Below are 22,785 nucleotides of genomic sequence, written 5' to 3'. Positions count from 1 at the left end.
GGCAAGGTCTCCACTGTCCCTGCATTAGCAGCATCTGCTCATTACTCAGAACCTTCACTTGCTTTATCTAATGCTCCAGGAAAAGCATTTTGATTTGATTCATTTCGGTATGGTAACGTGCAACACAATTAGTGGTAAAATCAAACTGGAGGATGGCCAGTGCTGACAATCGGAAACAAGGCAGAAGAAATATGAGGCCAGTGGATTGGAATTCAAAAAATCACAACTGTGGATCACCTTGCCAAATCTCAACACCCCAGGTGCATGTTCAGTGTTCCTATAGGGCAAGGAGGCTAAAAGGATTCAGGGATGACATACTTTCTCCCAAAGCAGTTTTCATCTTCTCTTCTGAATTGGATTCCTTCTACGGATAATATGTGTATCAGGGGATCCTTCAGCATCTATAGAGTCTCCCTCTGGTATAACCAGAGAGCTGAAGTTCATTAACTCATTTTATTATCTTTTTCTTCTTTTCAATAGGACACAATCACAAAATCTTAACAGCAGATTCACAAGGTAAATTTCCTTTTTTGCCATGTTATGACTAAGAAGTGCTTGTCTGTAAAGAGCAATATAAAATGTGCATCTGAGTGTTTGAAACAGTGTTTCAATCTTTGTCCAGAAGTATCTATTCATGAATATGTTAGTATAAATGTAGCACCAATTTGTTAAACTAAAGTGAGACCAAAGACGGTGTCACCTGAGTCTGGGTAAAGAACTATTAAATTGGTATTTATCTCAGAAATGGCAACAACTTAGATCAAGCCAGTAAAACAAACTCAGAGTGAGAGAGGAGCAAGAAAACAAGAACTCTTAAGAGAAGAAATAATCCTTAAGAGCAGAATGAATTTGAGACAAATCTAAGATTCAATGTAAACGCTGCAGCCACAGAAGTACAATAGATTTTATCTAATTCTGAAGAAGGCAAAGTCTTCCTGAGCATGATATGAAACCCAAAAGGACAAGACTGACAAACATAATGATGTAAATTTAAACTACCAGATAGACCAACTGGAATATAATATAAAGCCCATAAAAAGATCCACATACAAAAAGAATTTCTTATCTAAAAGCTTATCTAAAAGTTAAGGCAGCACCTTAAACCCGTGAAGTACAGACGGGCTTTCTAATAAGAGGCACTGGAAGAAAGATATACTTGGACCCATTCTTCATACTATTCCAGATGAACTCTCTATATATTTTTTTTTATTGACTTTGTAATAATATTACATTAAAAATATATATGTGAGGTCCCATTCAACCCCACCCCCCCACCTCCCCTCTCCCCCCCCAACAACACTCGTTCCCATCATCATGACACATCCATTGGATTTGGTAAGTACACCAGATGAACTCTATATTGACCAAGATTTAAATATATATATATTTTAAAAGGCTTAACATTAACAAAAGAAAGAACTATAAGCAGAAGGTAAACAACACATATTAAAAAAATTTGATATCTCTCATACTAATAGAAACTAAAACCACATTCAGATACCGTTTCTTACCTATCAATATGACAAATGTTCAAAAGTTTGAAACATACTTCGTCAGTAAAGCTGTGAGGATATAGGGACATACTCATACCTTGCTGGCAAGAATGCAAAATGGTATAACTCCATTTGCATTTACCCTTTAACCTAGAAATTCCTTTTATAGGAAACTCTCCTTCCTGCACACACATGAAATGTCGTATGTACAAAGTTCTTTCACTGTAACATTGTTTGTAATAGAAAAGATCAGAAACAACCCAACTGTTCTTCAATAAGTGATGCTAAATAAATGATAGCACTTACACACAATGAAACACTATGAGAGTGGGAAGTGGATTTGGCCCAAAGGATAGGGCATCCGCCTACCACATGGGAGGTCCAGGGTTCAAACCCAGGGCCTCCTGACCTATGTGGTGAACTGGCCCATGCAGGGCTGATGCACACAAGGAGTGCCCTGCCATGCAAGGATGTCCCCCACGTAGGGGAGCCCCACGTGCAAGGAGTGTGCCCCGTAAGGAGAGCTGCCCTGCACACAAAAAAAAAGCACAGCCTGCCCAGGAGTGGCGCCATAAACACGGAGAGCTGATGCAGTGAGATGACGCAACCAAATAAGACACAGATTCCTGGTGCCACTGACAAGAATACAGGCAGACACAGAAGAACACACAGCAAATGGACACAGAGAGCAGACAACTGGGGGTGGGGGGGGGGCAGGAAAGGGGAGAGAAATAAATTAAAAATAAATCTTTGAAAAAAAGAAAAGAAATACTATGAGAGTGTGAAAAAGGAAGGCACTCTACACACTGGCATGGACAACCTTTCAAAATATGTTAAATGAAAAGGGCAAGATATGGAATAATATAAAATAATATGCTATCTTTTGAAAAGGGGGGAAATCAAAATAATTATTCATATTTGCAGTACATAAATACTGGAAGGATGCACAGGAAATTAAAACATATGGTTATCTATGGAGGGGGAATAGAGTGGACAAAATGGGTGAAAGCAAGACTTCTCAGTGTAAAACTGTTTAAATTATTTTGATCTTTGAACCTTAAAAATGCATGACCTAGACAAAACATTAAATTTAAAAATAAAATCCACTTATCATTAAAAAAAAAATCACACATACACAACTACCATCTAGAAAAATAAACCATAAACATAGTCTACTGAAGTTTAAATGACAAACTGAAATGAAAAATATTTTAAATACATGTGAAAAGGGTTATTTCCTAAGCCCTTTTTTTTTCAACTAGAAAAGATAAAACAGGCATTTTTCTGAGAAAGAAATACAAATAACTAGTAATATAATGAACAGAATTAAAGTAAGGCAAATGAAAACAATGAAATACCTTTTTTACCTATCAGACAAGTATCAGGAAATACTCACTTTCATATCTTTGGTGAGAATATAAACCAGTGAAACCTTTTGGGAAGGTAATTTAGCAATATTTACCAAAATTTAAAGCATCTGTAGACTTCAACCCAGTAATTACTAGTAATATGTATATACGAGCACAAGTCTATCATATTTGCAGAAGGATATTGCTCACAGCACTATCTTTAATAACAAAAATAAACAACCCAAATATGCATCAATAGGGGCCTAAAAATAAATTATAGTAGAGCCACATAATGGAATACTACACAGCTGCTAAAAAAAGAATAAGGTTTATCTTTAAGTGTGAATATGGAAAGAGCCAACATAGGTCATAAAGTGAAAAAAGCAAGGTGCAGAAAAGCACAGAGGAAAGGATCTATGTGGAAAAGAAGAGAGGGACTACAGGTTGGGGGACTGAGAGGAACACTAGAACTTTTTATTTTATATATTTTGCTCTGCCTGAATTTTAACCATGAAATTATTTTTAAAACCAAGTATTTACATGTATTTTGGCAATTATTTGCCAAGGGTTTATCAGAGGAAGTATTTTCTCTTTCAATCTACATTGTTTCCCAATATTTCTGTGCAACAATAGGGATGAGGGTAACAGACAATTTTAACAATATAAAATCAGTAACACACTTGAACAGCATCTCAAGAGGTATTCTCAAGCTCACAAGATATGAGACAAAGTGATACAAATAAATCGGGCACACATTTCTACCAGAGCTCTGCGTTTGGCATTTCATAAACAGCATTATAACCACAGCATCGCCCGGGAGATCATAATCATAGTTCTCGATTCACTACTGACCTAATGACTCGACCTCCAGCAGATCACTTAGCCGATCTCATTGGACCTCAATTTCTGTCTGTAGAAGGATGTGTGTGTGCACATGCATGAGCGTTTATGGCAGGAAGGCTTTTTTTTTTTTTTTTAAGATTTATTTATTCATTCTACCCCCCATTGTCTGCGCTCACTGTATGCTCTGTGTCTATTCATTGTGTGCTCTTGCTCAAGCCACCTCCACTCCCTGTGTATTGCGTCTCTCATTCTGTCTCTTCCTTGCATCATTTGTTGCATCAGCTTGCTGTGCCAGCCCATAGTGGCAGCTTACTGTCTTGCTTGTCTTCTTTAGGAGGCACCAGGAACTGAACCTGGCACCTCCCATGTGGTAGGTGGGCACCCAACTGCTTGAGCCATATTTGCTTCCTGCAGGAAGGTTTTTAGACCTAGATTCTAAAATTGCATGATTGCAACTTAAGCTCTAAACGCTTCAAATAGGTGCCTAAAAAAAAAACAATTCAATAATCTGGAGAACAACTAACACACTCAAGCTTCTCTTAGGCTATCTATTCAACATCTCAACAAACGTATATCAGATTATTAATAATTATATAACAAACAGCTTAGCTGAATTTCTACAGGATGGAAAGAAAACAATACATCAATGGCATTTACTAACAACAAACCAAAAGAATGACACTCCTTTTGTTAATGTAATAAAATGAAAATATTTTAAGACTCAGCCCTAACTTTTATTTTTAAATGGCATATGGATATAAAACTCCCCATCAGCTACTTCACTATAGTTTTGTCCTCTGAGCCAATCAATAATGTTGCATGAGTCTGAAGATTTGCAATGGTGCCATTATATGAACATTAGCATTCTAAAATATTTTGTGGTCCAACTTTCAGGCCAATAAGGAGACAAAGCTTTTAGAAATTCAAACTTTACAACGTAATCGAGATCAGGAGTGTGAAAGGTATGAATCTAGGGTATCATGGCTGTTGAAATTATTTTTACAATCTATAAACTATCAAGTGTTCCTTAAGCACAACTAATTTAAAATTATTCATAGTTAGTTTCGTAAATTTAGTTTCTCACATACAAAAAGAATTCTACCAGTCCAAGAGAGACAACATATTACCCTATTAACATAATTACCTTATATGGTGTATAAGTGCCAGGAAAAGGTAGGCACTGTCTTTTATTTTTCTATTTCCATATTTGTCAGTAGATTATCTATGTCTATCCCCCTGGACTGAGCACAGACTAAAGGAAAAGTAGGCCAAGTATATTTAATATTTTACACCAAACAAGTTATTTGCTTAAGATGGCTTGGCCAGGCCCACGTCTGGCACTAAAACCCAGCCCGACAGTTCCAGTAGGAATTAAACACCAGTTTTAATGGGTGCTATGTTCCAATGCCTACTAATGTATTGAGGGTTACTGGCCAACTTCTTCATATAAAGGCAAGAGTGGGTGTATGTGTGTGAACGTGTGTGTCCACGTGTATATGTGCAGGGATTAAGGGGGGAGGGGAGCCGGCCACAGCTGCTTAATTTTTGTAAAGCCCTTTTTTTTTCCTTAATAGGGAGGAGGGTTGCGGTTACTTACCATCCTCATAAGCTGCTACCGCCAGCGAGCTGTTTATCCTCACAAAGGAGACATATGGCTGCATTCCAGGCTCGTACTCCTCATACTCTGATTCCAGGAAGGGGGCTATGTAGTCCCAGGTGCGTGTATCCCACACTCTCACATCCCCTGATGTATATCTGGAAAATAAGGACACGCTTGGTTTCAAAAGGGGTTTGAAAAGGAGGGCCACGGTGGAGAAAATGAAGAGTCTTAAAAAGAGAGAGAAAGAAGAAGTGGTCAGCATGGAACCACTCCTGCAACACTGTTTAGATGAGTAAATCCCAAGGATAAAATGTCAACTAGAGAACAGAAGGCTGAGAAAATGTTCCACATTCTTACAGCACAATGGTGACAATTTCAAATGAGAAAATTATAATAATAAGTCGGGTAACAAGAGCTCCTTCTTATTCCTTTTACACTATTACAGCCAATCTGTTACCTTAAGTTCTCTCACTAAAGGGATCACAAACAGAAATGTGTATAAGCATCAGTATTTACTTACACAAACACACACCCCCACACACATGCATTCACACAAGATAAAGAAAGGAAGGGAGAGAGAAATGCTGCAGAGATACTGAGAACTAATAGTCTTACAGGAACAAGCTTTCTAATATCTCATCCACGCATCGTATTTGACTGATTAAAGTCCCTAAAGACTAAGTGATTTGCTGAAACAATTAAATCTTACATTTAGCAGTCAGATAATGTTGCCTTCTCATGAAAAGCTCTTGCTGAATTGCATGACACTCTCCGGTTCTGCTCACTTAGAAAATGGGAGCACTCACTCTCTATTACTACTGCCACTCCAACAAATGACTCTCTCCATCAGATGAGGCAGGGCCAGGCCCTGCTCAGACACAAGGCTCCCAAGATAATTGAATGGACAGCTGAGGAGCTGGTGCGTTGCCTGCCTTTGAGGTAAACTAAGTTCCTTATGCCTGCTGCCGAGGGTTTTAGTAAACACATAAAGCAACTCTGGGGAGGAGTGTTAGAGATGGCTTTAAGGTCTCCTGATGCACCCACACAAACACAAAGACAGGCAGACAATTTTAAGGGGGTTCACAATCTTCCTGAGGCCCTAGCTATAGATTCTTCAGGGTTCTTTTGATCCCACGTTAAAAGTGTAGAGTTGAAAAAGATCAACTCTGAGATTTATTTCATCACTGAAATCTCTGACATGATACATTTATGAGGTGGCTACAGGAGGTTAATACTTTGTGAGGTTTCTTAATAAAGAAACTATGAGAAATGAATGTGGCTCAAATGATAGGGCTTCCGCCTACCATATGGGAGGACCTGGTTCGATCCCTCGGGCCTCTTGGTAAAAAAGAAGAAGAGAAAGTGTGCCTATGTAGCAAGCCAGTGCCCACACGAGTATCCGTGCTCTCATAAGTGCCTGCGTGATGAGCCAGTGCCCTGCCCAAGTGAGTCACACAGCAAGATGATGATACATCATAAAAGAGACAAGGGGAAGCGCAGCAGAAACCAGGAACTGAGGCGGCACAATTGATAGTGAAACTCTCTCCCCATCAGAGGTCTCCAGGCTCGAATCCCAATGAATCTAAGGAGAGAAAATGAGAAGAGAAGACAACACAAACAGCAAAAACAGCAGGGTGGGAGGAGGGGAAGGGGGGGAAATAAACCTTGAAAAAAAAAAAAGAAAGAAACTAAAAAGACTGATTCAGGAGAGCTTTGTTTACTAAATGTAGTAGTATTTCCAGCAAGTTATTAATCTACAGTAAACACATATTTATATACAATTCAAGTCATTCTGTCACACAAACTCCATACGTCAGAGAATTCAGCTCACTACCTCCCTGCAGGATGACCCCAGAGAACATGCAGTGGTGTAAAGAGCCAAACAAGAGAAACACACTTTCTAAAACTGGGCTGCTGTGCCTCTATTTGACCACTGATCCTCCAGTAAATAGCAATGCTCAGTCAGTAAAGCTGGTGATGTGCAAACAGCAGATACTGACACGATCACAGCCAAAGTGTGGCCTCAGGCTCTGTCTCCCCAGGCAGCATTCCAAATCACCCTTAACAGTAAGCCCTGAACAAAAACTCTGCGGGTGCAGCCCCAAACTTCCAGATTTGACTGAAACACCAAAAACCACATCCATTTCCTGGAGTAAGGCCACTCACTTAGTTAGCTACAGAGACACTGAATAGATACAATGTGTCTGAATCTCTAGATTGTATGTGATTAGGTTCTTAAGATTAAATTATTTTTATTTTATTTGAGAGAGAGGAAGGAAGGAAGAAAAAAGGAATTCTGTAAATAAGAGAACTAAGGATAAAGTACACAACCCAGGAAAATATATTTCTTTTCTGTCATTCTAAATCATTCTATTTTTGTTTAATCAATTCCATATTCGACTACACCAACAGTCTTCATGTTGTTCTTTGTGGTGTCCCCTTAGGGGTACAATAGGGAGGAGAGGGGCATGGAGGAGAGAATTTAAGGGAACTTAGCTCCATCCCCCAGACTCCCTCACACAAAGAGTTCTGAAACAAAGCAACAAAGTGAAACTTGATGCCTTAACTGTCGAATCACACAAAATTCCATTCTAAAGTACAAATTTTTCTCTCTCATTATGGGGGGAGGGGAGGGGAAGCAGAGATCCCATAGATAACACTCTATTAATATCTAAATGGTTCCAAATGAATATTTTTTTTCCCATAAAAGAAACTGTCCCACTCAGAATGCAACTCCACGCAACTAAAATTACATGTGTGCTTGCTTCAAAAAGCTTCAGCTCATGGCCAAACTAATCTGCTTCTGATTTCCTTATATTCATCAATGGTCTCATCAGTCCTAGGTCACTGGTACAGAAATGAAAGGGCCTTCTCAACACCTCCTTGCCCACGACCCACAGTACTTACGCATTCAGGCTACCAACCTTTCTGTTCTTCCCATCCTCGGGGATGCCCCCTGGCCTAAGGTTCTCAATCCTCACCTCACATCCAGGCAAGTACAGCCTCCCACTGCTGAGCCTCTCCCACCTTCACTCAGGCCCATACCAGCCAAGGCCTCAAAAATATGAGACTACATAAATCATTTTTCTGGAAACAATCCCTCTTTCCCTTACCTGCCAAACTAGACCATGTCTCACTTTGGTCTGTGCTGATAGTAGCCTGAACTTTTCCTTCATGGCACTTACATGTATGCGGTTACCTGACTGTCCTTCCTACTAACCTCTACGCTTCTGAGGTCTTGTTCACAGTAGTATATATAAGGACTAGAACGGTACTTGACACCCAGGAAGCCCTCTGTAAAGTCTTGCACCTCAAGTCCTTATTGAATGAGGGTTTCATTCCCAGGCTGTAGCAGCTTGATATGGTTATGAATTCCAAAAATAGGTATTGGATTATGTTTGTAATCTGGTCTGTACCTGGGCATGATTAAGTTATGATTAGGGCTTTGATTGGGCTACTTCATTAGGGCATTGGTAAAGGACATGGCAACAGAGTTGAGGGTTTTTGATTTTGGAGTTTGATGCCGAAGCTGGAGCTCCAGGGAGAGAAACAGAGCCATTCGCCTGATAATCTACAGCTGACCTTGTGGAGAGAGGCAAAGGCTAGAGAGCCTCAGAGTCTAGAGCTGACCTTGTGGAGAAAACAGAGGAGCTGAGCCCAGAGGAACCCAGAAAGCCTGAACCCTCACAGACATCAGCAGCCATCTTGCTCCAGCATGTGAAAATAGACTTTGGTGAGGGAAGTAAGTTATGCTTTATGGCCTGGTATCTGTAAGCTCCTACTCCAAATAAATATCCTTTATAAAAACCAACCAATTTCTGGTATTTTGCACCAGAACCCCTTTGGCTGACTAATATACATGGGCCTAGCATTGGAAACCCTCCATAACCAGATTCTACTGCTCTCCTCAACCTCTTCCATAGCAAGAGTTGCCTTCAGACAAGACTGTCATTCACTGGTTTCCCAAAGCTCTTGCCTCTAACCTTGGCTCACATGATGCACCCTTTCTGAACCCAGTAGGTCTCAACCTTGACTTTTTTCTTTTTTTAGGAGGAACCAAGGATTGAACCTAGGACCTCGTACATGAGAACCAGGTGCTCAACCACTAAGGTATATCCACTTCCCAATGAGAGTTGTTTTCTTTCCCATTTGTTTGTTTAGTGGGTAACGGGGATCAAACCTAGGACCTTGTACATGGGATGCAGGCGCTCAACCATTTGAGCTACATCCACTCACTCAACCTTGGTTTTTAAAAATCCTGATGCCCAAGTGCAAAATCAATTAAATCCGTCTCTCCAGGGAGTGGAACCCAGGCATCCATTGTTTCCAATGTGCTGCCAAGACTGAGAATCATCAATCTAGCACAATCCTACCAACTCCTCAAAGTCTAGCACAGGCCCTGCCTCCTCCATGAAACCTTCTCTGACTCATCTCTTACACCCTTTATCTGAAGAAATAGCCTTTCTTTATTGATACATTTCATATGTATGGATATGTCCCCTCAACTTGATGGTAAAGTCAATGCCACAGCCTCAATCACAGTGCCTCACACACAGTTAATACTCAATAAATAAATGGTGCTTGAAAGGAAGTGTCTACAAGTAACCACCTGACTGGTTTGGGTGGTACCTCCTTTTAGATCTTCCACCAACTTCTAGTGCTAATCATCAGTGAAACACCCAGAAAGCACAAAGTGATATGAATTAGACTTCTTGCATTTATTTCTAAACTGGTTAAAATATATCTCTTTAATACACAGGATAAGCTTTATTTCGGTAAACAAGATTTTTCCATAGATACATTGCTGCAAAATGACTCAGGAGGTAAAATATAAAAGACTCTATGTCTCCTTTACTGATGGGAACAGAGAATAAATACCCTTTTCCGGAAAATACAGGAGTGATGACTCAGCAGCAAACTCTAAAATCTAACACAAGTCAAAGCAACTATAGCAATGAGAGACAGACTTAGCACTAATGAACTCAGGGTAACAAAACACACATTTTCACAAGAGTAAAGCACTGGTTGAGGCAGAGGCACCTGGACCAAACCCTAAATGTGATCTAAAAACACTTAACAACACTGGCCAGGAGAAGCAAGAACAAACAGAGGAGGTAGGGAAAGGCTGATTTTTTTCCAGAGCTCCAGATGTCTTTATCGCTGCCTAATGACAATTACACTCAACCAGTTAAGACACTACTATGACAGTTGCATTGTCAGTAAGCCTTCGGACCCCAATGCTGATGGCTCTCTAATTAGTGTGTATGCAAAGTACAACTGCCACTAATATATTAGCTGACATAAGAACACTAAAGAAAAATGGAAGGAGAAAGAAGCCTTCTCCAAACTATTACAGATGAGTCCCAGTCCATGGCATGGACCAGTGAAACTTCTTTTCCACTTTTTTTTTTTTTTTAATGCTTGAAAAGATTGCGTTTACCTCTAAATAAATAGGTCAGAGACCACAGCTGATTTTTTTTGTTAAAAGAATGGCAATGAAGCCTCTCAAGCAGGCACCCAAGAGCAACTGCCAATTTAAAATGATTTACCTCCAAAGAGATCTCATTAACTAGTAAGTTTCCAATAAGTAGACCACTTATTTGGACTAAGAGATAAGAAGAAAAAGGAGAAAAAAATATGTACAACTAAAAGCAGCCTTTACCCTTTCATCTTGTATAAATATCCAATAGGCTTCTCATTTTGTTTCCAGGTGCCAGAACTTATTTGCTAAAAAAAAAAAAATTCTTTTTCAAGGCTCTTTGTAACAACCTGGGGGTTGTTTTGATTTAAGAATGGTGAGAAGGTTAAGTGACTTACCCAAGGTCACAATAAACATTTTAGTGACACAGCTGGGATCCAAACTGATCCCTAGGTTTTTCTCAATCTGTTGCTCAGCCAACAAGCCACTTTGCCTGCTCTGATGACAGTGTCATTAAACAAATACTGCTTTTAAGAACCATCCTTAAATGGTGCAATATAAGGAATTAATTGTTTTCAATATTGTGACTCAGCCTTGCAGGACATAGCCCCTGACCCTAACCCATCAATTCTACCACTTTATCCCACTGGAAGGCAAGACACCAACAAAAAAGTTCAGTATGTTGGCAACAGGAGTGAGGATGGGCAGACACATTCCATGCTTCCCATACCTGCTTCACAGGCAATGTGGAGGGACATACAAGGATTGGTGAAAATTCACCCTCTACACGATCTTACGCAGTCCCCCCAAACAAACTTACACCACAATTCTATTCTGAATAGGTACCTATCATACCAAGAGAAGCCTTGTTAAGGCACTTCACACGAAAATGACAAACAGTTTCATCTTGGTGTCAAATCCAATAAATTGGTAGTGGCAGCCTAGAGCACTGTGTTGAGAAGAATTCTAAGGCTGCACTCCATCCAGCTCACCAGAATAATAAATGCTATAATGGATTATTAAATGCCCACTGACTGTTTGGAAGTGGCAGTTAACAGCATATGAGCAGGTTATTTGCATCTATGCCCCAAACAAAATTCCACCTGGTCAACTCCTCATCACCCTTCAAGACAGCTGATGAGTCAGTTCCCATGAAAAACCCAGTCTGACTCTAAGCTTGCACAAGAGGCCTCTCAGTGTGCTATGGTGCCCTGCTCTTCCCCTACCCAATACCTCTCACACTACAATGAACCATCTATAACTGAGTCCCACATCCACCTGTAAACTCCCTGTGGGCAAGGATGTGTCTTGTATTCATCAGGGCACAGTAAATGTTGACTGACTGAAAGAATCTGTCTACTGACTTAAACCTAGAAGATGGAAAAGGTTTAAAGGCTACTAAGCAATTAGGTGGGGAGGCACCTAAAAGTAGATCACCCAAATTCAAGAAACACTTATGCTCTGAACATGTAGAGGTTTGAAGAACTATTCACTTGCTCCATACTTTACTAATACCAAAGATAACAAATCCATGAAAGCAAGAGTATTTACTGTTTTCTATGAAACGTGACTATGTTGTAATATGCAATTAACAAAATGAACTCAGTCCCACAGTTCAGAGTCTTTCTGTGGAACTGCACTACTACAAACATCAAGTGGAGCTTAAGGCGCATCAATTGAAAAATAATGAGTGTCTTAATGGACCTTAAGAGATATATGTACTGAACACTTAAAACTGTTTTCCATACATCTTGGTTAATCACAATCAATAGAGCCAGAGTCAATGATGATTATGCAGAGCTATTGTAGCTGTGGCCCTTCCCATTATTCCTTGGAGAACTGGAGATGGATAAATGCAGTCATGAATTCACCAGTATTTATTAAGTATATTCTGGAGCTCCCTCATTAAGGATATAATAAATGTAATGCTTTCTTCTATTCCCTTATCAATATCTTACCTCAGACTTATTTACCAGAAGAGCATGTATATCTCACAGCAAAAAATAAATAAATTTAAAAGTATTTTTAAAAAGAGGTCCCTAATGGGTAATGATTTAATTCCTTAAGGGAAACAGTGCATGTCATAATAAGCGCAGCACAAATCTATATAAAACAAAGTTAAAAGAAAAACTGACAAGAGAAAAAATTTGAAAAGGAAGAAAGATAGAAAGCATGTCTTTATGAGGTATAATTATGGGTTAACATTTACCTAACACAACTTTGTCGCCCATCTGTATTTACAAAGCATTTGTTCTCTCAAGAGCCTCAAAGTAACCCATGGGTATTTTCTATTTTTTATACATTCACATAAAACTAGTACAATATCAGAAACACTGTCCATGAGGATTTCAGTCCCTGAATAAAATTCTGAATTTTAAAATTCAGGGCAAATCTATACTATTTCAGATTGAAGCCACTATTAATAATTTGATTTTTGACATGTACATGATCAATAACAAGGTACATTTTGTTTTTATTATCCCCCCCCTCCTGTGGCTTGCTTGCTGTCTGCTCTCTGTGTCCATTTGCTGTGTGTTCTTCTGTGTCTGTATTTATTTTTTATTTATTTCCCCACCCTTGCTGCTTGCTTGCTGTTTGCTCTCTGTGTCCATTCGCTATGCACTCTTCTGTGTTTTCACTTGTCCCCCTTTTTTGTTGTGTCACCTTGCTAAGTTGGCTCTCTGCAGCGCTTGCAGGCCGGCAGCTCTCTGGCGTGCAGGCGAGCCTGCCTTCACAAGGAGGCCCTGGGATGTGAACCCAGGACTTCCCATGTGGTAGATGGGAGCCCAACTGATTGAGCCACAGCCGCTTCCCAAAGATACATTTTTAATTACTGGGAAAAGTGGAGAAAAACTGCCAAAAGTGATGAATTTTAAGAAGCTACTTTAGATGTATAACATGTTTGAACTGATATTTTCCAATGGTTCTTAATTATGAACAATGATAAAATTCCATTGTAAGTTCCAATAGGCACACTGAACTATCCAGAGATTCAGACATCAACTTTTAAACTTACAAACTGCAAGCTCAAAATTTTGCTTCATGTCTAAAGAAGACTAGAAACCCTCTCTGATGTCCAAGTTGTATGGACACACAGAACAAAAGATAAAAACCAATTTGAATTGATGCATATTTGGCAACTGAAATTGCAGTTGGAGTTCAGTTGGTTGCTAGCTGAAATTGCAGTTAGAGTTCACTTGGTTGCTGAAGAGAGGTGTAAGCAGTTTTCTGTATATATTTGGACACTTGCCTCCAACGGAAGGGAGATGGATGAAAATGCATGAGGCAAAATGGGACAACTGAATATTTTTTAGGAAAAGAAGGCAGCTAATATTTCACAACATACAATGATATAGTCTTCCCTCCAATCACATTTTGGCAGAGAAGAAACATGGATACACATTCAGTGTTCCTTCCAGTAAAGGCAGCAACTGTACACTAAAAATCAGATCACGTCTGTGGATAACGGGAGAAAAACACTTAGGAACATTGAAAAAACCTTGACACAAAGAGGTAGCTTAGTATGTTTTTGAAACCGAAAGAGGAAAAATGGGCCTCTAAGGTGAATAGATAGTATGCTTGCTTATACAAACAAATGTTTCCAACTTATGAATCTTAAGTAACAGTGAGGAGGGCATTTACTGCAAAACAACACTGCACTCGTGGGCATCTGATAAAAGCTCCTGGTAAGCTAATAACTTGAGGGTTAGCAGAGCTAGCATGAGGGCCTCCAATGAGCCACAGGCTCGACTTTGTCCTGTGGGTTTTACCTGGTATGCCTTCACTAGGTGGCAGTAAAGCAAATATACTTATGGCAACGTATGCCTCGACCTACACTTGAGGTTTTAAAATGTGACCTTCCTGAACTCATGATATCATCTGTTTTCAATACTCTTAACTTCCAGGGTACAACTGTAGAGAAAGAAAACGCCAAGAATCACAAAACAGGACAGGGATGCTTTTTTATTCCCATCTCTTTTATACTTTTTCCTTTTTATTTTTAAAACTTCATAATGCCATGAATTAAACAAACAAAAAAAGACCACAATTCCCTATTACTTATTATCAATAAACTTTCTTGAGAGCATCTTTCTTCTAAAATAAAAGGAAAGTACACACTAAACCTCACTAGGATTTCACTAGTGCTCTTTAGATCACAGAGAAACACAGAAAGGCTGAGTTTGGAAAGACAAGTGGTTCATTCTATAGAGACTGATGACTTCTGAACACAAATTGCTCAAGTTAAAGAAATGGGGAATTTTAGCTGGAAAATCAAAGTAAAGGTTGTATTTACCTTCCACTTATCTAACTAGCAAAACAAACAATTGGTTCAGGTATTTTCTGGGATGCTGCATACAAATTCTAAGCAGCCAAATGAGACCACAGAAAGATGACAGGGCCAAAGAAGGAACTTGGTAAAGTCAAAGATGTAGTAAGGAAGTTAAGAGACTGCTGGGTTTCAGAAGTGAAAAGAGTTTTCATTCCACACACATATCCCCAAAGTTTCCTGGGCGCTGGGAATGGGGCTAGAAAGATGCTTAATATAAGGTTCCCACCACTTCAAGACAGGTCGAAACAACAGGTTGAAGCAGAGTTGAGAGGCTGAAGAATATTCACCAAGAGAAGGCCATCTGAGTAGTTGATCACTGGCGATGCCTCAGAGTGTAGTTCAGTGGAAGGGCTGGGATGGAAATCAGATTGCAGGAGGCTGAGATGTGGACAGTAAAGAGGCTTACTCTTTCACCATTTATAGCACTGAAAGGAAGAAAGAAGATATATACAGAAGAGCAGGCTTAAGGGGCAATTTTATTAAACTGGAAACCTCAAACCAAAAAGTTAAATTGGAAAAAGTTGAGGGTAATGAAAGTGTTTTTATATAGTTTTCAATCTGAAAAATAAAAAAAATTCATACCCCTAAATCCAGTTAACTCTACTTATGGGACTGTAGCCTAGAGAAATAATCAGGAATGTGTGACTAAGGAAGGATAATGAGAGAACTTTATCTCTTTATTCTACATACTTACATAAAAGTTTCTTCAATAAGCTTGTGTTTTATAATTTTTTTTTAAATTTATTTTCCCCACCCCACCCCACCCCATTGTCTGCTCTCTGTGTCCATTCACTGTTTGTTCTTCTGTGTCCGCTTGGATTCTTATCAGGTGGCACCAGGAATCTGTGTCTCTTTGTTGCATCATCTTGCTGCGTGAGCTCTCCGTGTGTGCAGTGCCACTCCTGGGAGGGCTGTGCTTTTTTCGTGCAGGATGCACTCCTTGCGCATGGGGTACCCTTACACGGGGGAAACCCCTGCGTGGCACAGCACTCCTTGCGCACAGCAGCACTGCATGTGGGCCAGGTCACCACAAGGGCCAGAAGGCTGTGGGTACCAAACACTGGACCTCCTATATATGGTAAGGGATGCTCTATCAGTTGAGCCACATCTCCTTCTCTTTTATAATTTTTAAGTGAAGAAAATCTGTAGTACTAAAACAAGAAAATCTGCAAACCTCTATACATATTCATAATATAATATAGTAACACAGGAAATTACTTTACCATCCAATACTAGGGAAGTGAATGAGGAAAATTAGGATATAATTATTCAAGGAGTTTTTGCAAACAGAACAGTAGAGTATGTAATACATGAACAAAAGTCTTATCAATTTAGTGAGGAATAAAAAGGCCAAAAACTCTATATAAGTTATGATTGTATTATGTGAAAAAAATGCATAAAAAGGACTAAAAAAATCAACCATATACCCTGAAAACCAATAGGAGTTGTGTTAGCATGCTGGGATTTGGAGGGTCTTCTGTCCTCCTTTAATTTTTTTTTTTAAGGAGGTACTAGGGATTGAACCTGAGACCTTGTACATGGGAAGCAGGCACTCAACCACTGAGCTACATCCGCTCCCCTTTACTACAGCTTTTAATTTTAAAAGAAAAGAAAGGCATATGCCACAAGAGGAAAGCCAACATGGGGTCATACTGGACAAGCCTTCAGAGCAGCAAATGAAGGCTAAGTAAGACAACTACAGCTTCAGGCAGGGATATCACAGAAGGGCAGCAGAGAGGGTGTGCATACACACTGGAGGCCCAAACCACCATGGGCAAATCCTTGCTTGTCTTCAATCAGGTGCCCGGAGCACCTGTCTCATAGGATTGTTAAGGGGTTATCTACAGAAGCATTTAACACAGCATGAGATACTCAGGAAAGGCTCAGTATGCAGTGACCTCTGTTATTTCTGGGAAGAGTATGTATGTGAGAAAGAGGGAAACAGGGTAAGAAGTAACTAAGCTAAAATTATAAATACATTTCAATGTTGCAAATGTAGCTTAACAATTTACTATGCCTAGAGGTCTATATGCTTCCTGTTATTAGTACCAACAAAAGAAGTCACATCCCCTGAAAATTATTTTATTTCAAAGACAGTAATAATAAAAGAAAGGTAACTTACAGGAAACACCATTCATCTGCAGTTTAAAATATATTGTGGTTTTTAACTGACCAATTTTTTTTCAGGAAAAGAACACATTTCTTAGTAAATGATTAAAAAGAGATACCAACCAGGAAGCAGATGTGGCTCAATCAATTGGGCTCCTGTCAACCATATGGGAGGCCCTGGGTTCGTGTTCTGCGGCCTCCTTGTGAAGGTAAGCTGGCCGGCGCCCACGAAGAGCTGACAGCCCACACCCGCAGAGAGCTGACGGCCCACGCCCAGGGAGCACAGAGAGCTGGTGCAGTAAGATGACGCAACAAAGGGAGACAAGCAGACAGAAGAAGAATGCGCAGCGAGCAAAAGGACACAGAGAGCAGACCGCGAGCAACTGGCAATGGGGGGCAGGGGGGAGAAATAAAATAAATCGGAAAAAAAAAAAGAGATAGCAACCCTATGGGGGAAAGCACAATTCACAATAAATGGATAACAGTGGAGCCCTGTCCCAACTCAATGGAAGAAAGTCGACCGGGGGTACAATTGCTTTTTAACCTTGGGCTTCAGTGCCTTCTGCCTGCTAGGCCTCCAGAAGCTCCCCAGATTAAGAAAGGGAGAGGCCAGGAGTGCCATGGAAAGAGCAGTGAGCCTGAGGAGTACACACTTCTGCACTTCCAACTCTGCCCCTAAAAAGAGTGACTTCAGGCAAATCTCTCTAGATTTGTGTCCTTACTTACAATGAGTAGGTTGGAAGAAATGATCTCCAAAGTTCCTTTAGGTTTAAAATTATATGATTCTAAATTGAAAAACTTTAAGAAATTACAGAACAGTTAAGAGAAACTAGGAATTTCTCCAGTTTTCTCCATAACCTGTAGTGAGAGGTGGTGGGGTTGGGAAGTGGAAGGTTCTATTGTATTAAATTTTAATGCTGATTCTATACAAAACTGTAAGTGCACTATAGGGCACTTAATGAATTATTACACATAATTCCTATTTTTAAAAAGATGTTTGAAAATTAACTGGAAAGAAAATACATGGCTGTAAGTTAAATATTATTTCAAAGTAAAATAACAATATGAAACAAAATGCTTAGGTGAAACTATGAGGATGCTTAAGCGGCTAATAACTTCTCCAGAGGTTCTGAGAAGGAGGCACGTTGGGGGTGAGTAATTATCAGGTTAGAGTGCTATAGGAAGGCTTCATGGAGGAGACAAGGCTTATCATAAGGACATGAATAGAGCAGAAGGAATTAAACAGGAGCACAGAAGAGGAAACATCATATAAGATGTACATAGGATGTGGTCAGAGACAACCCCGAATCCATCAATTTATGAATGGATAAACAAAATGTGGTATAAATATAGAGTGGACTGTGATTCAACCATAAAAAGGAATGAACTACTGATCTATTCCACAACATGGATGAACCTTGAAGACATCAAACTAAGTGTCTAGAATAGGCAAATCTATAGAGACAGAAAGCAAATTAGTAGTTGCCAGGGACCAGGGAGGCGAGACTGCTTTTAATGGGTATGGGGCTTATATCTGGGGTGATGAAATGTTCTGGAATTAGCTAGTAGTGCTGATTACACAATCTTGTAAATATACCAAAACCACAGAATCATATACTTCAAAAGGATGAATTTTATGGTATGTGAATTATATCTCGGTAAAAAAAAAATGTCAGAGTTGACTAAGTAGAATAGTGTGGGGGGAAAAAAACTAAGGGTACACTGAGGAGAAAGGTAGGTTGGAAACAAATTTCAGAGGGCTCTGAATTTCAAAAAAGATAACTGAAATTATCCATGAGACAGTACGATGGCATATGGATGAAAGAGTAAAAGGTGAAAAGCTTTGGGAATTATGTCTGTTTCCCCTGCAAGAAAAACAAGCTAGTAGCCAGGTCATGTTTACACAGTAGGTACTGGAGTGTGTCTCAAATGTGTTCATAAGCATGAATGAGATTTTAACATTACTCTGGTTCTGTGTGAAAAGAATAAGGAAGAACCAAGATTGGGTCAATTATAAGGCTTATTATAATAAAAATTAGCCTAGGAGGCAAATTCAGAGACACAATAAATCAGTGGTTGCTAGGGACTGGGCAGAGGAAGAGGGGAGAATTGGGAGTTACGGCTAATGGGTCCAGGAATTCCTTTTGGGATGACGAAAATATTGTGGAACTAAATAGTCGTGACAGTTGCACAACACTATGAATGTACTAAGTGCCACTGAACTGTATACTTTAAAGTGGTCAATATGGAAATTTTATGTTATGTATAGTTTACCACAATAAAATGTTTTAAGTAAGTCTGGGTCTAGGTAACACAACCCCAAACTAGAAACATTTACACATAGAATTGAAAAGGTGGGAAGAAGCAAGAGATTTTGCAACAGTCTTTAATCTCTTTCAATTATATGAAATCTATTTAATAGGTTTAAATGAAAAATGCTCTATACTTTAGCTCTAGATAGTGTTTGCTAAGCCTCTGAAAAGATTCCACTTGTGTAAAAGAAAGAAAAAAGGAAGGGAAAAGGAAAAATAAGAGAACACAAAAGATACTACAAGATAAAGAAATAGGGAGGGGGTCACTGTCTCTTTAAGAAACTCCTTGGAGATACATAACTGTAGAAAGCCTGGTGAATACAACATTGATTGGGAATGAGGTAACCACAAACACCACTGTCTCAAATGAAAAGGGATTCAAGATCTGACCCAGAAAACAAGCATCGTAACCACCAGATAAAATTTTAATGATAAACACAAGATGCTCTACATACAGGCAAGATTGAAGTATCTGATGCTGGGTCATAAATGTAAGGTTCTCTTAGAAAAAGGAGACATGAGGAGCCACTCTGACAAAAGATCAAGTTTCATCTTATCGATCCACAAAACTCTGCCATCACTTTGCTTTGTGCTAGCATAATCTGTAATGGTGAACAGACCTCAAGGGAACAGAGAGGCAGGAAAAGAAGGACTGTCATCTGGACTCATGGCCTGCTGCCTTTCATGAGGTCCATGTCAAGATGAGAAATTCTTACATTTGCTTTCAAGATTAAATGCTGCCCTTTATTTCTAATTTCTTTTATTACTCTTTCAGTTCAATCTCAGCATTCAGCTTTCAAGTGTCTTGTGACTTGGCAGGGACCCTATAACTAGAATGATCTAAGTACCTTTTTCGGAGTTAACACCAAATCTCAGAATTAGTGGGTGAGAAAGGACCTTACAATTTATGGGCTCATAGGCCCACATTTTATCAATAAAGTTCAGAAGTCTAATGTCACACTGATAATTGGATGAACAGAATTCAAGATTTCTGGTCCATTAATCTTTCTAAAAATAATAGTTCTACAACACTCCCAAGAAGGACATTAACCTCTAAATTGTGGCCAGTGAAACAGATGCTAAAGAAAAATGTTCCTCCAGGGAAAACCTTGTTTAAAGCAAAAGTACCTTTTCACAGGCACATTGCATACTACAAAATATTAAAATAAGCTAACTTTTTGGAAATCCAATCCTAATACTCTTTAAAGAATGCTTTTTAAAAAACTTTTTATTGTATTAACATATATACAACTCAAAATTTCTCATTCCAACCACTTTCAAGTATACAATTCAGTGGTACTAATTATATTCACAATATTGTACCATCAGTAACATCCATTATCCAAACTTTCATCATCCCAAACAATTTCTGCACCCATGAAACAATAAACCCTTTTTCCTCCCCTCCTACCCCCTGGCCCCTGGCAACCTGTAATCTCCTTTTTCTCTCTATGAATTTGCTTATTCTAGGTATTTCACATACATAAGATCATACAATATTTGTCCTTTTGTGTCTGGCTTATTTCCCTTGACATGATGTCTTCAAGGTTTAAGGAACGCTTCTTAAGGAAAGATTTTTCTCTGAAGAAAAAGACTCACCTACTACTAAGTTTTTAAATCTAGGTATTGTTTTCATTTCCTATAAGCAGGAATCTCTCTTATGTAACTCACTCCAAAACCAACTAAACTCAGAAGTTTAAATGTTGCAGTTTCTACTTTACGGCATTAAGTATACAGTTTGAGACTGTAGTTCAAGACCACCTTCCTAATCCAAAAAGAAAACTGATCTTATTATTATATACTAAAGAAATACATAAATACATCTCTGCAGTAAAATATGAAGAACTCATAAAAGTGGTTTTCAGAACAGAAGCCAAAGGGACTTAGTGAGAAGCTGAAACTAAATTTCTTGGCCATGGAGACACTAAAAAACCTATTTCAAGGCAACGTAAACAGCAAATACATCCTCTGTGGTGGGGAAGGAAGATTATGTGTGGCCACCGATCTTCCTCATAATAAAGGCTTCAGAACAAGAGAATAAGATTAGGACCTGCTCTGTGCCAATACTTATTATTCTTGCTTGACTTTTTTATGTCTTCATAAAATGCAAACTGTTTACCTTAATGAAAATCTAACATTACATGCCACAAGAGTGATCTAAAAGCTAGAAAAGACATATTGAGATAAATGAATTACAGATCCATTCAACACCATCTGGTTCTCATGACTAAGTTCAGAAACCTCAAATCTCAAATGCTAAAGAACAGAAGCCTGGAAATTTTCCATCTTAACCATAACTGAGCAAGGTATATACTCTCAAGGGAACATTAAGGTCATTGGTACTTAGAGAGTGGTATATTAAAAGTGAAAGACTTTAAGATTAAAGGTGGTAAGTTTTTTGTTTGTTTGTTTGCTTACCCAGCAATGACAACTCCATCATGAGAATGTACATCACATAAAACTGCATCAGGAATATGCTCCAGCTCACTCACAGCCCCTTTGCGATTCTGTGTAAGGAAAAGGGGAATGTGGTTTATAATACTATTCTTCAGATAACCAGAAAACAAAGAATTTAACATTCATCTACATTCCCCAGCAATTTTCTACAGCATGTACTGAGTTCAAAGTCATCTTGATATTTGCAAGGAAGAAGACGCCAACTAATGTTATGCTATTAAGCATTTACTGAGTTATCATATTTATATATGAAAGGCACTAAACTAGAGGACATGGGGTGTGTGAGATACTACCTCTGTCCTCTAGGAGATTATCAGATGATACAGGAATACATGCATACAAATACCTACAATACACAATAGGCTGGTAAGTGGTTGCTGGCAGTGGCAAGTATCTGAAGAAACGTATAAAAAGGGTATAAAGAGTATAAAAAGTTCAGTTAAGAGGACAGAATATATTTGATGATACTTTGTTAACAGCTCTTATAAGAATTCTTAGAATAAACTAAATATATATATATATAAACAGATAGATAAAAATCAAGATTGGGTAAAGGAAGAAGAGAAGAAATTATTTCAGATTTAGAGGTCAGAATTTTCAAAAAATGGTATTTAAAGGAAACCCTAAAAACCTATAACACAGACTGCTCCTAAGAAGGGGAACTAGATAGTAGGTGGAGAGAAGTAAGAGGGAGATACATTTTCATGATACATCCCTTTATGACTTGTGACTTGTGAATTATTGTACCAGAATCATTTATTATGACCCTGGAACACACACATATAATAATTGTTTTTAAAATAAAAATAAAGAGAATCTTGAAAAATATAAAGTGGTTACATGTGGGAGATCAGAAAGAGCAAGCTATATTTC

At 38.8% G+C, this 22,785-nt stretch overlaps 1 protein-coding gene across 1 annotated transcript in view; it reads right to left on the bottom strand.

Annotated features, from left to right (window-relative positions):
• The window catches only part of FBXW8 (F-box and WD repeat domain containing 8), a 163,747-nt gene that overhangs the window by 97,339 nt on the left and 43,623 nt on the right, over window positions 1–22,785 (bottom strand). The window contains exons 4-5 of the mRNA XM_058281420.2: window positions 21,874–21,962; window positions 5,283–5,440 (exon numbers count right to left, since the gene is read on the bottom strand). Of these exons, the coding sequence (XP_058137403.1) occupies window positions 5,283–5,440; window positions 21,874–21,962 (247 nt within the window). The remainder of the gene's footprint in view (window positions 1–5,282; window positions 5,441–21,873; window positions 21,963–22,785) is intronic.

This window comes from Dasypus novemcinctus, chromosome 19 (assembly GCF_030445035.2).
Source record: "Dasypus novemcinctus isolate mDasNov1 chromosome 19, mDasNov1.1.hap2, whole genome shotgun sequence".
NCBI classification, from domain to species: domain Eukaryota; kingdom Metazoa; phylum Chordata; class Mammalia; order Cingulata; family Dasypodidae; genus Dasypus; species Dasypus novemcinctus.
This window is presented reverse-complemented; position numbering and strand designations above follow the sequence as displayed.